Source organism: Embiotoca jacksoni, unplaced genomic scaffold (assembly GCF_022577435.1).
Source record: "Embiotoca jacksoni isolate LCO1_2020_lvr unplaced genomic scaffold, fEmbJac1.0.p SCAF_9, whole genome shotgun sequence".
NCBI classification, from domain to species: Eukaryota; Metazoa; Chordata; class Actinopteri; family Embiotocidae; genus Embiotoca; species Embiotoca jacksoni.
The window spans coordinates 18,705,888-18,719,924 of record NW_027185447.1 but is presented as its reverse complement, the minus strand read 5'-3'; the positions used below and the strand labels follow the sequence as shown (position 1 = coordinate 18,719,924).

General features: G+C 40.0%; 1 protein-coding gene across 1 annotated transcript; it reads right to left on the bottom strand.

Annotated features, from left to right (window-relative positions):
- Positions 1–155: 155 nt before the first annotated feature.
- Positions 156–13,518, bottom strand: LOC138192748 (synaptophysin-like). Its single transcript, XM_069140369.1, has 7 exons — positions 13,414–13,518; positions 11,968–12,033; positions 5,830–5,954; positions 5,101–5,299; positions 4,790–4,981; positions 4,374–4,686; positions 156–2,317 (listed from the first exon to the last, which is right to left on the bottom strand). The coding sequence occupies exons 1-6, from the start codon at positions 13,429–13,431 to the stop codon at positions 4,405–4,407; spliced, it is 882 nt and encodes a 293-aa protein (XP_068996470.1). The 5' UTR covers positions 13,432–13,518; the 3' UTR covers positions 156–2,317; positions 4,374–4,404.
- Positions 13,519–14,037: the final 519 nt, after the last annotated feature.

Genomic DNA, 14,037 nt, shown 5'->3' with positions numbered 1-14,037 from the left:
CACTGGCCCTCAGCTAGCCTGAAATTATGTCAATACCTGCTGTACTCAGAAATATGGGTCAGCTAGAATAAACTAAATTGGCATTTGAGACCTCACCATTACACCATCGTTAAATAAAGCGAGCTTGTGAGTGAACAGAAGAACACATTTTAACCTTCAACAGAATAATTTCAAGTTTATTTCATTTTGTTTCACATGGATCCCATACAATAAGAATACAGCAGAATTATGGAGAGTCTTGGATATTTTTTTTTTTCTCTGACATATCATTATCATAAATACTAATATGAATACATCATACACAATAAACACAGCACTATCCAAAGGCGTAGAGAGTATCACAAGACATCACTCACCACTAACAACAGAGTATATTTCATTTCAGCATATTCATAAGAGCTACAGTGAAAGAGAAAGAAAGAGAGAGAGAGAAAAAACAGAGGTGGGGTGGGGGGACTAGAGGAGGAGAGAAAGCCAGTAGCCTCTACACTGCCAGAATCAAATAACCCTGATTTTTTTTTTAAACAAATGAATGACTCCAAGGGTGTACAATGGACCGATATACTGTAATAAGGACAACAACTCATTCTGATAAGGACTGTGGAAGCAAAACTACCAATCAAGACACATCTCTTGCCATTTGGCAAATATGATCTCGAATATCCAAATGGTGGATTGGCAGTCAGACAGGTGTGTTTATATCTGGAAAGAAGGAGTTTTTGCAATTATTGTAATTACTGTGCTTCGAGTAGAGTATAGCAGAGCCGCTGTTCGCTATGTGCTGTGCAGTAAGCACTAACATGGACAACAATATTTACTGTGTAGTCTCCTGTGGCTTTGAGCCTCAGCCTCTCAAACATGTTTATGGATGCTCTGGGATTTAAGGAGTAGGATGCATGCAGTAAATTGGCTTGCCGTCAGAAGGAGAAGAGATAAAGAAGGACTGAAGGTGCAGAAGGATTAAATATGGAGACATAGTGTTCAGACTGCCTCGTAATAATATGTGGTTATCGTGGCATGACCAAGTTCTTTATAATTTAATATACTTCATTCTCATTTACCTACGGTTAACGTGAGTATGCATGTCACTGATTACAGTGTGATAGAAACACCAGTTAAAAAACTATATAACTCTGTCTTACAACTTTCCAGACCACATAAAAGGCGATCGAAAACAGGACGAGGTTCATTGACAAAATTAGTTGGATGCCACTGACATAAATCCAAAACCAATAAACAAATTCACGTTGCTAAAACTTTGTTTTTCACTTGCTCCGATTCACAATTTCCATACTGATAGCACGACAGCAGCTTCTGAAACAGCACAGCAAATATGAGATGCTACCATGCTCACTAATTTTCTTATGCCTATGCAGTTTTGATTTTATGCATCAGGATTTAAAATATTCACTGTCACAAGGATTTCTCTTCTCCTGACAGTGATATCTGATGGAAAAATATATATAAAAACATAAAGTTAAAAACAACCTACTCACACCCCACTGTTACCACTACTATTACTATATATTACTCTTTAATAGCTCACTTTTTATATAGATAAATCTATTCTGTTCTCCTTTTACCATTGCATTTTTAAGCAGCTTTCAACCCGATTCTTAAATCCTGTTGGTAATGCTGATCAAATGAAACAAAGATCATAATGAGAACTCTTTAGAAAGGTGTTTTGTCAGATTCTGAGATGCGGAAATAAAAACATGACTGTGGTATGAATAGTTTAAGGGAACTGAAGGGCAAAGGCTAAACTAAGTGAGCTCCTAAACAGAACCAAAGTAAATCCAATTGAATAACTCTGTGCTCAACATTTGTTGTATAACAACTAAAATGAAGTGCACAATTATTCAACTGTGTACATGTAATCATATATATCAGCATGTTGATATTTACACAGCACAGACAAATACATTCTCCCAAGTTAAATATTACTACAATTTTTTTTTCTCCATAAATGTCTTTTCCATTACAAGATTTCTCTTAAATGTTCATCAACAAATGTTTTGGTATTTGTATTCAAGTTTTTCTCGTATAACCAAACAGACAATCCTCTGTTGTCTTCTACAGTTAAATACATCACGAGAATAAACATCATGTTACAGCAAAGACCCATTTTCCCCTCTTTTTTTCCCCCCACCCCACATCCTGCTCCCCAGTGGTGATCCCCCTCCCCAGCCCCACTGGTGTCGGCCCTCCATGCTTTCCTCGCTCCGCCTGTCAACTCACAGATACACAAACGGACAAACAGAAGAGTGTGGAAATGCAGGTGGTGGTCGAGAGCCACACTCTGAAATCACAAGGTCACCTTGGGTGGAGGAAAAAAAGGTGGAGAAAGGAGATAAAGAGGGAAGGAAGCTATTAAACAAACAGCAAATGCATGATGATCATAAGAAATACATAATGTATGTATAAAGATAACTAGGCTTGACAAATTTTTAAAGCTGATATTACTTGACAAATAAATCATAACAACACCAAGAAGTGACAATGACAATTGTGTGTACATATATGTTAGGTAATATACTGTATGTTATATTGTATATGTGTAAAATAGAAAAAAAAAAGAAGGTGAAAACAAGTAATATCTAATTACCCTGATGCTTTTATTTTTATTTTTACAAAATTGTAGGATTTGTTAATTAAAATGTGCAACTACTCCACAACACTGCAGAACCCTGATGACAAACTGTACAGAATAGATCATATTTTCATTTAATAAGAGATGCAATTAAAAATAGCATTGTGAGGCCTGATAAAAAATGTATGTTATTTCTGAACTTGTGTGCTTGTTGTAATTAGTCTAAAGCTTTTTTCTTATTCATAAAGGCCTATTTTTTCCAAATTATTATGAAATGGACTTTTGCCATTTTACAATGCAGTGAAAAATGCATTATTTACATGGGGTATATTTCAAATATTGTGTCAAAGAAATATAACCTTTACCATCTATAAAGGATAACATATTTTAGTATGAAAGCCACTGTATGTGGCATCTGTAACGAACCCAAACGTGTAAATTTGCGAAACAAATTCAGCGAGTTGGGAATATTGTAATTGCGGATAGATTTACAAGCATTATGAAACCAGTACCAATGTGGCAGCCACTTTGATGAATGGCTGCAATGAATTGCAGCAGCCAATGAGGTTTCTTAACTATGGTTATCATCAGGTATTAATTCCCAAGTTGCTAAAATCTGATTGATTTGTAACATCCTGTTTTTTTGTCAAGCTCCACCCATTTGAAAACCAATGAGAAGAGCACAATACAAAAATATTTTAAAGGAAATAACCAACACTGTTCAAGCTTCAGCAGATTATTTTCTTCATGTAACTTTTATCCTATTTTTTATTGTTTTAATCACTGTTTTTAATGTTTTAATCACTGTTCTTAATTGTTTTTGAATGTCCTTTTCTTTTGCCTAATCTTTTGATGTTTTTAATGGTTTTATGTGAAGCACTTTGTTGTTGAAATGTGCTACACAAATAAACGTGCCTTGCCCCAACTAGGATCCCATCACTCAGAGTAAAAAGCTGATCAACATTCAGGGCTTTTAAATCCAACAGGTAACATGTTATGAAAGCGAGAAAGAGAAGCCAGACTTCAGGTATTCAGGACATATAGGACAGAATCAAACCCAAAGAACAAGGCAGTGGCTTCTAAAGTAAACCCTAACGCATGATGCTCGGGATTCTGGGCAGACTATTCTAAACCTTTTGGGACTGAGTGCAGTTTTAGCAGTCAGGTAGAGTCTTCTACAGCCTCCGAACACTACATCAAAAAGCTCTCTGGCCAGAGTTTTAAGACTTCTGGGGGGGGTTTGTTGAACTGAAAGGGCAAAGAGAACTGGTGAGATTGTATATACGGTAGCTGGAAGAGATCAAAGAGCTGACAGGGAGCTGTACCATAAACAGCTTTGCAAATGAAATGCCTTGTACACTATCCATGTACCCCTACATCCTCATCACGCAACTACCGCTCACCTTTGAAACGTAAACATACGTTGTTTCAATGAGCAATCACTGCTGTCTTTATTTCTGGAGAAGCAAATTGTTACTGCAAATTAGAGTTTGCTTGCTAGGAAAATGTAAATATGGGTTTTAAAGGGTAACTTCACAAGTCTATTTTTTAAACAATCCTATACTGTATGTACGTGTATTTCTGTTGTGTTCCTCCTGTCCTTTAAAAAAAAAGATCCCTTCCGAACACAGTTTCACTCTGCACAAAAATGCACATTTAAAGCCTTTAAACAAAAAAATTCACACGTCTTTATATTTTTCCCGCTTTTGTCAACAGTACTTTTACACAGAACGTGAATGTTATACAGTGGAAAAAGTCTACATGTGCTCATGTTTGCACTCACCATCCTGCAGCTGTGGTTTTGCTGGGCAGGCTCACATCTGATTAGAGAAGGAGGTGGGCTGCTGCTCATAGCCCTGGCTGTAACCTCCTTCCTCATTGTAGCCTCCCTGCTGGCCGTAGTCGGGCTGGTACCCTCCCTGGGAGCCGGCGTAGGGGTCTGGCTGTCCGTAGCCTCCCTGGGCGAAGGAATCGGGGGCGGGCTGCTTCTCCTGCGATGGGGCGTATGTTCCACCAAAGGCAGCCAACCAGCCGGTCTCTTTGAAGACGAACCACAGATTTCCGATCCACAGAATCAGGTTGATGAAGCCAAAAGCCTGTGAAGAAGAAAGGAAATACATGTTTGTTCTTGTGGTTACTGTTGTTACTCTCACATCAAATCTTCTTATGGTTCATTTCAGGGCTGAATTTAGAACCTACCACAGAGGTGTTGAGGCCGGAGACTCTGGGGTCGTAACCCTCAAAGCAGCGGTTTCCCTGCTCATCACAGGCTGTGATGAGCTTAATGACCTCTTTGGGATCGGTGGCTCCTTTAACGTCTGATAGGCCTTTAGCCCAAGCACATGAAGACACCAGCCACATGAAGGCAAATACCGCCGTCACAACAAAGTCCTAGGGAACAGCGACGCAACGTAATCATTTCTACAGCCAACAACTGCTAAATATGAACTGTGAGACTAATTGTTTGATTTATCTGGAACAAGGATATGTACGGAACAAATCAAACTCACAATCTGGGGTCCCTTGTTGTTTTCACGGTACTTCTCCAAGATGAAACAGTATACGGAGAGGGCCGCCATGGCGTAGAGGAAGGAGAAGACACCGATGGTCACAAAGAACTCAGATGAGGAGGAGTAGTCTCCGACCAGAAATAGACGCTCCTGGTCCTTTCCCTTACAGGTGGGGGCATCAAAGTAAACCTGGTGGAGCCTGAGGACAGTAACACAAAGAGAGAGAGAGAGAGAGACGAAAACGAGAAGGTGTAAGAGGAGCTGAGAAAAGATGGCAGATGGTGTAAATGTGAAACATGGTGTGATATTCCTCCACAGTAAGGGGGTAAATGTGATGATATGTGAAGCTACACTGTAGTCTGTCTCTCTTATATGTATATTTTAAGGTATCTGCAGTTTTAATCTGTTGTTTAAGATTTTGTAAAAGATATTAGATGAAAATATTTTAAAGATATAGCTTGTTGCGGAATTTATGACAAAATGTTAGATAAGAAGATTATTATTACTCCCACGTCTGTCTGTTAACAACATCCTGCAGAGGTGAGCTTATTTTAGCATAGCTAATCATCAAACATCAAACAATGTGGTTTGATTTTATTTTACTCCTCAGTTTGACACAGTGTCTTCTAATGGATAGGTGACGGTACACCCTTTGGTGTAATGGTTGTACAGTTGTATGTTTTTTTTTTGTCTTCTCTCTACACATAAACTTTACAACATTATACATACCTGAACGGATATTCAAATTCTACTTCTATGGCTAGGTTACTGTCCGACTGGTTTTTACAGTTCACGCTCATCTTGAACATGCCAGAGTAACTGCCACATGTCGAGAAGGCGAAGATTGCAAAGATCTGCGGGAGAAAGAAGAAAAAAATACAGTGAATTTAAGGCGACCCTTGATACATTTCAGATAAACTTCATATCACATCTCCTCCACGATGGTATGATCAAATACAAGGGTTGTGGTTCAGTTTATTTCGGATGAGGTCACCATGTAAACAAAGATCTCGAGGTAACGGTCCCCTTCACACAGAAAGCTGCAGACGTTCTGTTCTGATCACGATTCACAAATTGTGGCGAGCTGCTAATGAATTCACACAGAGTGCAAATCAATGTGGCGTTATCACTAGGTTGCACAGCAGGGGCTGCACCCGTTGCTGTGGTTACCGGCACATTTAAGTAGACGGTGCTTCTCTGTACTTGTTTTCATAGTATTTTTTATTATTATTATAATTTTGTGGTGCATCAGTAAGAGTGCATTCTTTCAGGGGTTGCCTGTTTATTACTTAAGGAGCACTTCAGCTCCCAGCTACGTACAGTCACGTATTGGAAACGGCACCGACATGCACAGAGATAAACTCACACTCTCTCTTTCTCTCTCTCTCTCTCTCTCACACACACACACACACACACACACACACACACACACACACACACACAGCAGATTAGGCAAACCAGACTATTTTTACCACACCCTCCCTACGCTGCGGGCCAGATCCGATTGGATGGAAAATCCAGCTATTAATCTGACTGAGGTGCTCTCCATCTGTCACCAAATACTCAACAACAAGCTACTGTAAAGCCAGTCACAACACACAAACAGACACACGGCCACAGCCCCACACGTCACTCCCTCCTTAGCTCAAGCCAAGTAGTACCGTCTACCTGCTGCAGGCATCAACAAACTAAACTATTTACAGTAATCTTTAGCTAATGTGAGAGGAGACTTGCTTGTTGGATTTACTCTCACTGGCAGCCTAAAGCGAGCTTCATTGTGATCGCCCTCTCTATTCCTGCAGGGGTTTTATTTTTTATTTTCTATTGTGCTCTCAAACACCTTCTCTCTCTCTTGTTTATAAAAAAAAAAAAAAAAAAAAGCCAATTAACAGGTTTTAATATTCAATGCAAATGAATGGAGATGTGAAGAAAGAGGCAGAATTATGTGTGGGAGGGGAGAGGAGACTACTGGTAAACAACAAAGTTAACAGATTTCAAGCTAAGTAAACAAATATTGCAAAAATTTGATGAAAAAAATCAATGATAAAAAATTTAAACTATGGAAACTGACCAAATCCAACCCAGAGAATATTTGAACGCCCCAATTTGGTGTCCATTCATTTTTTGTTCTTTTATGAAAAAAAAAAGATAGTCTCAACAAATCAACATTTACATCAATAAGAAAAGGTGTTTTTCATGTGGCGTTTTCAGTTAAACCCCAAACAGAATAACAGGATCAAATGCTGCAGCAGCCGGGCAATTAATCAATATCTACAGCATGCTGTGCAACATCTGCAGTGTAAGCACAACCCTTCACACAGTGAACAGTGTGGTATATGTTCTTCTAAAAATATATACCATCCATCTCGTTCTCTTTTCTCTTTAACTGCCTCATGGTAACTGTTTTTTACTATTGAGGCTCCTTAAAATTTTAATGCTCTAGTGTCCCGGTTTTATTCTTTCATAATCCCTCTGAGACAGTTAGAGGTTTTCCGAGAGATTAATATGGAGACGATCAACAATTACATGTTGGGTCTTGCAGTCGTTTTTTTCTTCTTCTTTTTTTACATTTGAGAAGAAAATAAAACCACACTCTTTAAATGTAGTTAAATATAAACAAAATAAGGCACAAAATATGAAAAAATATTCAAACATAAAGAGACAAAGTAGTAGAGCAAGAGTCTACAGCCACACTAGCAGCTCTGTAACGCCGTAACTATTCAAGCTTCTTTAAGCAAAATGCTCATGTCAACAAGTATAATGTTTAAACATGTTCAACATCTTAATTTACACACAATGCAAATATAAGTGTACTAACATGTAGAGCCCGACATGTAAGTGTAATACAATGTAAAAGAAGTACGCAAATTGAGACACAAATATAGTTTAGTTAGCAGTTAGCTGTTTAGCATTAAACACTGAGGATGTGGGAATGTTTTTAGTTTTTGGTCATAAAGCAAAGTATTGGACAAATTTATTCGACCTTATGACGGTGAGATATAAAAGTAAGAGGATGTTATTGTGTTATTGCAATTCTTCATAAGAAATCCATCCATCTGTTGCTGCATTTAACTCAAGATCACAACCTCGCCGTGGGACCAGATGAAAAGTCAGGAGATCACTTGTCACAGTTTCCAACTTTTTTTTGTCTAAGAACCATGACTGTACCAAATTTTACACCAATCCCTCTGATAGTTCTTGGGATATTTCAGCCCGGGCCAATGCGGCAGACTGTCTGGCACGGCCATCCCTAGAGCTGCGCAACTACCCTGGCTAAAAAAAACAGTGGTAGGTAAACTGAATGTAAAAGGGCAGCGCCGCAGCACAACCAAGCACTATACTTTAATCATAATAGATGAGTTGAAGGAGAAAAGATGGAGAAAGAGGAGTGGGACAGCCGGACAATAGAAATGGTGGTGCACTGAGTGTTTGATGCCATGGCAACAGTACTAGCAGTATCACACAGCGAGGAGGCAGAAGCTGGTTTCTCCACCTCCTGGTATGCTGGAAGGTTGTCAGCTCTTCTGTGCTGAGAAGATACACAATCCTTCACACTCAGACACAAACGATCCGTCCGCTATTGCTGTTCTCACGCTGTCTGTCTTCTTGTCTTTTCGTCTCAGTAAAAATGGATCCACACATAAAATTACCAATAGTTAATATCTGATTTGTATTGGATTTTTGAGGCCGTGCTAGCTCAAATGGATCCAAATGACGGTTAACAGCTCCTCGGCTGAGAAAATAATGAAAAATCTCAAATGTTAAAGATTGCTTTATGAATCTGTGTGAAACCTCCTTTCATATATATATATATTGTGCATGACATTACTGCCTAGATCCTGATAATAGCCATATAAAACACTGTATAAAAAAACTGACCCATTATATATATATAAAAAAAAACATGCCAAAGGCACAGAAGCACGGAAATGTGCAAGCCTTCACCAGAGGCCCTGGAGTAATAACCACTCTGAGTGTCTAAACAGCATAAGTGCCCTTGAGCTACAATAAAATCAACAACCTTTATTGCACATTAGGGACGACGCTAAAGTGAATAAGGCTGTTACTTAATGTTCCCACAAACTGCCTCTTTGGGATTGCTGAGAATGAGTCAGAGCAGAAATTGGAATGCAGATTAAATTCAACATAGCATGCTGTAGCGGCAGAGAGACTGTTTGCATGTACTCTGCGGTTGAGCGCCACATCAGCTGTATTTGGGAACTCAATGTCGTCCAACATCCATCAAATCTGGGCTTTGTCAGCACTACTCCCCAGAGACAGAGAGAGTGTAGGGTGGGGTGGGGTGGGGAGATGGGCTAAGCTACGTGAGTCACACACATGAGATGCTGCTTTAATCTCACATGTAAAAAAAAAAAAAAAAAAAAAAAAAAAAAAAGCTTTTGCAAGATCATGCATGCACAACCCGCACATTTGATGACTGCATTTACAATCACACTCATCCCTCCAATTTAAAAAATGTGAATATGAACACAGCTGGCTGTTAATTTATCGCCGTATTAAAGCATAAATAGGCTTGATTCTACTATACAGAAGCATCTTTTTCATTGCTGCCTTTTTCCAGTTAATCCTGCACTCAAATCTGGAAAAATATTTCTGAGGGGAGGCTCCTCTTTCCCCTCCTAAAAACACTGTGTTGCTGGTAATGCATGCCCATATTAATCCAGAAAGAGCAGCAGCAGCTCCAGCAGCTCCTCCTCTCGCCTGACGCTGAGGCACGCAGGCCCCTCTAACAGATGATTCATGGGCCATGGCCTCCCGAGCGGGGCTGCTGATTGGTGGTTGGCTCGCACTGACCCGGGGAGGCAGTGATGAGGTGTCGGCACACTCAACAAGCTCCAGGGAAGGACTACAGAGTCATGCAGCACACTCATGCCTCTGACTGTTCCGAGCATATCTGCAGAGCCCATTACATTGTGGAACTCTGTCAACACTGTTTTGGCACACTCGTTTTCATCTGGGCTGTGGTGTGTGTGTGTGTTTCCAGGCTGAGGAGCAGGGGAGTAAATAAAAACGATGGGACCCAGCCAAAGGAGGGGCACCCCTGTTTGTACCCTCCCAAAAAGTATGCATTACCACGAACACAGAGCTAATTAAGACAATTTGTGCTGCTCAAAGGGTTACCCACTCATCAAAATGGTTGTCATAGTTGCTGACTAATTCATCTACTAATTGCTTTAACTTTATATGGAATTTGGACAAATTTTCCAGCAAAAATCTAAATTTCCATCTACCCATCCAATGTATACATAACTACATTGCGTGCATATAAATAGGCAGCTAATTATTCATGATTGCAACTAAAATGTAACTGAATCTGCCAATTATTTTCTTATTGTTTTGGGAATAAAAGGCTAGAACATAGTTAATAATGCACATTATGATGAATTCATCATTGTCGCAGTTCTAGAAATGAGTTTGGTCATCATGCTGGATATAAAATAACGTAACGTAACGTAACATAAGGCCCTGACTTCGCTGCCGGGCTTGGATGTCTAATTAGTATCTCTACTCCCACCAATGTAACGCCCCAGCTGTAAAAAAGAAAAAAAGCTGCAATAGAGCAGCACTGCTGTGAACCCTGCAGCCTCTTCCTGCTGCTGCTGATGGAGGACAAACATGGTGGAAAACAACACTGGTATCTTAATATCTGGGACTGTGTGACTATACGAAGTGTCTAATCTTCGAAAAACAAAATAATTGTTATTGGACAGATTCATAGATGAAGCAGCTGCAAGAATGATTTTCATTATCCAATAATATGACGATCATTTTCTCATTCAATTCTCGAGTTATTAGCTCAATCAGAGTCATCATATTGCCTTTATTGATATTCAGTATTCAATCAAATGATGAAAAAGAAAAGCAGCAAATCATTACAGCTCAGAAACTAATAATATGATATGTTTGACCTTATTGCATGAAAAAGGACTTAAAGGATTAATCACCTATCAGAATGGTTGCCATAGATGGTAATCAAGTCAATGTTTCAACCCTAACTATAAAAATTACCAATGAAAATATAAATTTTCTGATTATCTATCTGATTATTTCCAGGGTACAATGTGTTAAATGGCCACATTTCACAAAAATATGCAAAATATACAAAGACAAGTCTAACATTTAAGATGCAAGAAATGTACAATCTTTGGGCTAAATTAAATAATGTACTTTATCTATTTATAAAATATTCAATTATTTATTATTTATAAATGAATGGCTCGCTGGCTCCAGCATCTTCATCAGAAGGGTACTAAACTATGTATGCAGAGGTCATGGCCTCTCAGAGGAATTTAACAAATTGCCATTATATTCCTCTGTGGACTGACACTGTGTTACTACAACAGTGACGTAATACATCCTGCTGGTGTCTCCTGCTCAGGCCTGCTGGGGCAGTATCATCACAACCATCAGGATCCTATCAGTCGCAGACATTATTTAAACACATGCAACACAGTTCAATTTAAAAAAAAAAAAAAAAAAAAAGGAACCTCATGCAGAAGGAGTTTATGTTTCTAGAGAAAGGATGAAGAATGTCTGACAGCAAACCCTTGTGAGAGAGAGTTTAACCCCTTTTTCTAAAAGTGCACATTCACATCCATTATTAAGCACCATGCTTTATGACCTCTGTGTGACAGAAGGTCGCAAATCAGTCAAAAAGGGACACGGTGACATTAGACATCGCAAAGAACCGTACAAGCTCCAAGATGCAAGAATCCTCAGAATAAGATTTTATTACAGAGCTCATCAAAACAGAAAATATTCATGCATTAGTGCTCTTTACAGTTACCAGTATATATACCAGTATATATATATATATATATTTAGATAGTGAAACAGAAGACTTACCCACTGTAGAATTTTGATAAATCCCAAAGGTTGCTTGATTATCGTGAACTGCCCTTGGGCCACCAGCTGTCAACAAAACAAATCACAAATAAGCATCGGAGTTTTTGACACCTTCTTACACACTTCTGCTCTCACTGTGTGACAGCAGTGTCTCTCAGTGGACCAGGCACAATGATGCTAAAATGATGATGCTGATTAAAAACATAATTAGCCCAGTCTCTCACAGACCTGGTCTGCTGCTGTCACCTGCAGGTGTTTGTTATATCAACAACCTGCCAGCGAATAAAGTGACTCAACTGGCTTATAAGCTGCTGTATAGTAATTTTGATAATCACTTCAAAGGCTGTGGTGAGTGTGGGCCTGTGTGTGTGTGTGTGTGTGTGTGTGTGTGTGTGTGTGTGTGTGTGTGTGTGTGTACGCGCGCGCGAGAGAGAGAGAGACAGAGCTTCTGCCAGCATTACAATTAGACAAAGCTGATTAACCGAGTGTTTCTCAGCTCTCTTGCAGCACACTCCACAGCAGTGATTTTATTTATTCATGACGAAAATCCTGCGAAATCTGCCTTTAACTGACGAAGGAAAAAAAAAAGGGACGAAGCATTTTTGTGCGCAGGTGAATGCGACACCGCAAAGAAGGCGGTGTGTCCCTGTGTGCATCAATAAATGGCCGCACAGGAGGAGTAAGCAGCAGCAGCAGCAGCAGCAGCAGTAGCGACGGTGCTCTCTCAGGCTACTTTCATCCTCACGCTCATTGTTCCTCCACCTAAACCTGGGCGCCAAACATCCATATTAAACAGATGACGCATGCACTGAGAGAAAAAAAAAAAAAAAAAAAAACTGCCTGACAACCTCATATCTGCTTATTTCCCAGGAAAGCCTTGATGGCTTTGTCACAAAAACCAATTCAGCAATCTGAGAGATGAACCGTCCGTGGCCATAGAGTTACAGGAGACACACAGTCCTCTGTGTCGGGGCCTACTGCGGCTGTCCGACAGCACCGCGGGCCTTTGGAAATGAATCACATTCTCGTTTGTTATCTTAGCGGGCAAATTGAGACGTAAACAATCTAAATCAATTAAGGGGATCTCTGGAGTTAATAGGTAACGTCGTCTCCTCCCTTTGATAAATGTCATTGCGGCAGCAATCTGTGCACATCCTACACATTTTTCGGGCTGTCGGCGGGCCCGTCTCCATCGACTGCAGCATCAGTGGTGGAAAAATGTCCAATTACATTGTCGTGCCTTCATAACGCTGTTTTTAGATAAATGCATAAATTACGATTTCTGCACTCGAAGGCGCTGCATTAAAACGCCTCAGGTCTGGCACATATATATATTTTTTTTAAATATCATCACCACAGACAAAAGAAAATGAGTCGCAATGAATAAAATACCGGCGACCAAACAATGCAATAATGAAATGGATGATTTTCCCTCCAAAGCCTTACCTGGTTTACAACATCCATCTTGGCCGCTTACTCGCTGATAAGAGGATCAGGGGGGCGGCGGGAGGGAGGCGTCTCATCCGGAACAGCCCAGGGGAGGAAGACGCACAAGAGGAAGAGCTGGTCTGCGTCACGAAGTGGTCGAGGACCTGCGAAGCGTCGTGACGTTAGAACAGCCAACGGACGTGGAGTAGGGACGAGACGGGGCGTCTGTCCAATCGCAGCGCATCTTTATTCTAAGGAAGCAAAGATTGGCCTTGGGGGTGATGATGAAGAGGAGGGAAACGCACGGAGACCGCTCACGCTTTAGTAGACAGAAGGAGTGATATAGAGGGGAAATAAAAAGGTCGGTGAAGGTTCGTAAGTGCTGCGGGTCATTAACAGGCAGCGTGATCACCTGACAAAGCAACAGAAACAGCTGTTTTAAAAAAAAAAAGAGTTTTCTATTTAAGTAGACCCTGTAAACTAAACTCACTCTGCACATACGAATTTGGGGAAAGTTCACAGACAGTTCAGGAGCATGTGTATAGAATAATAATGAACTTTATATTCATAAGGGTATTTGTTGGGGATTTTTCCTCCCTATCCCTCTTTGCAGGTATTTCTGTCTCCAGAGCTGCACGTTTC

Excerpts from the sequence above, each read along its gene's own strand:
- LOC138192748 (XM_069140369.1), bottom strand. Across the intron at positions 4,982-5,100 it reads ACAACAAGGGACCCCAGATT|GACTTTGTTGTGACGGCGGT; the intron begins GTGAGTTTGATT and ends GCTGTTCCCTAG. Across the intron at positions 4,687-4,789 it reads CCGGCCTCAACACCTCTGTG|GCTTTTGGCTTCATCAACCT; the intron begins GTAGGTTCTAAA and ends TCTTCTTCACAG.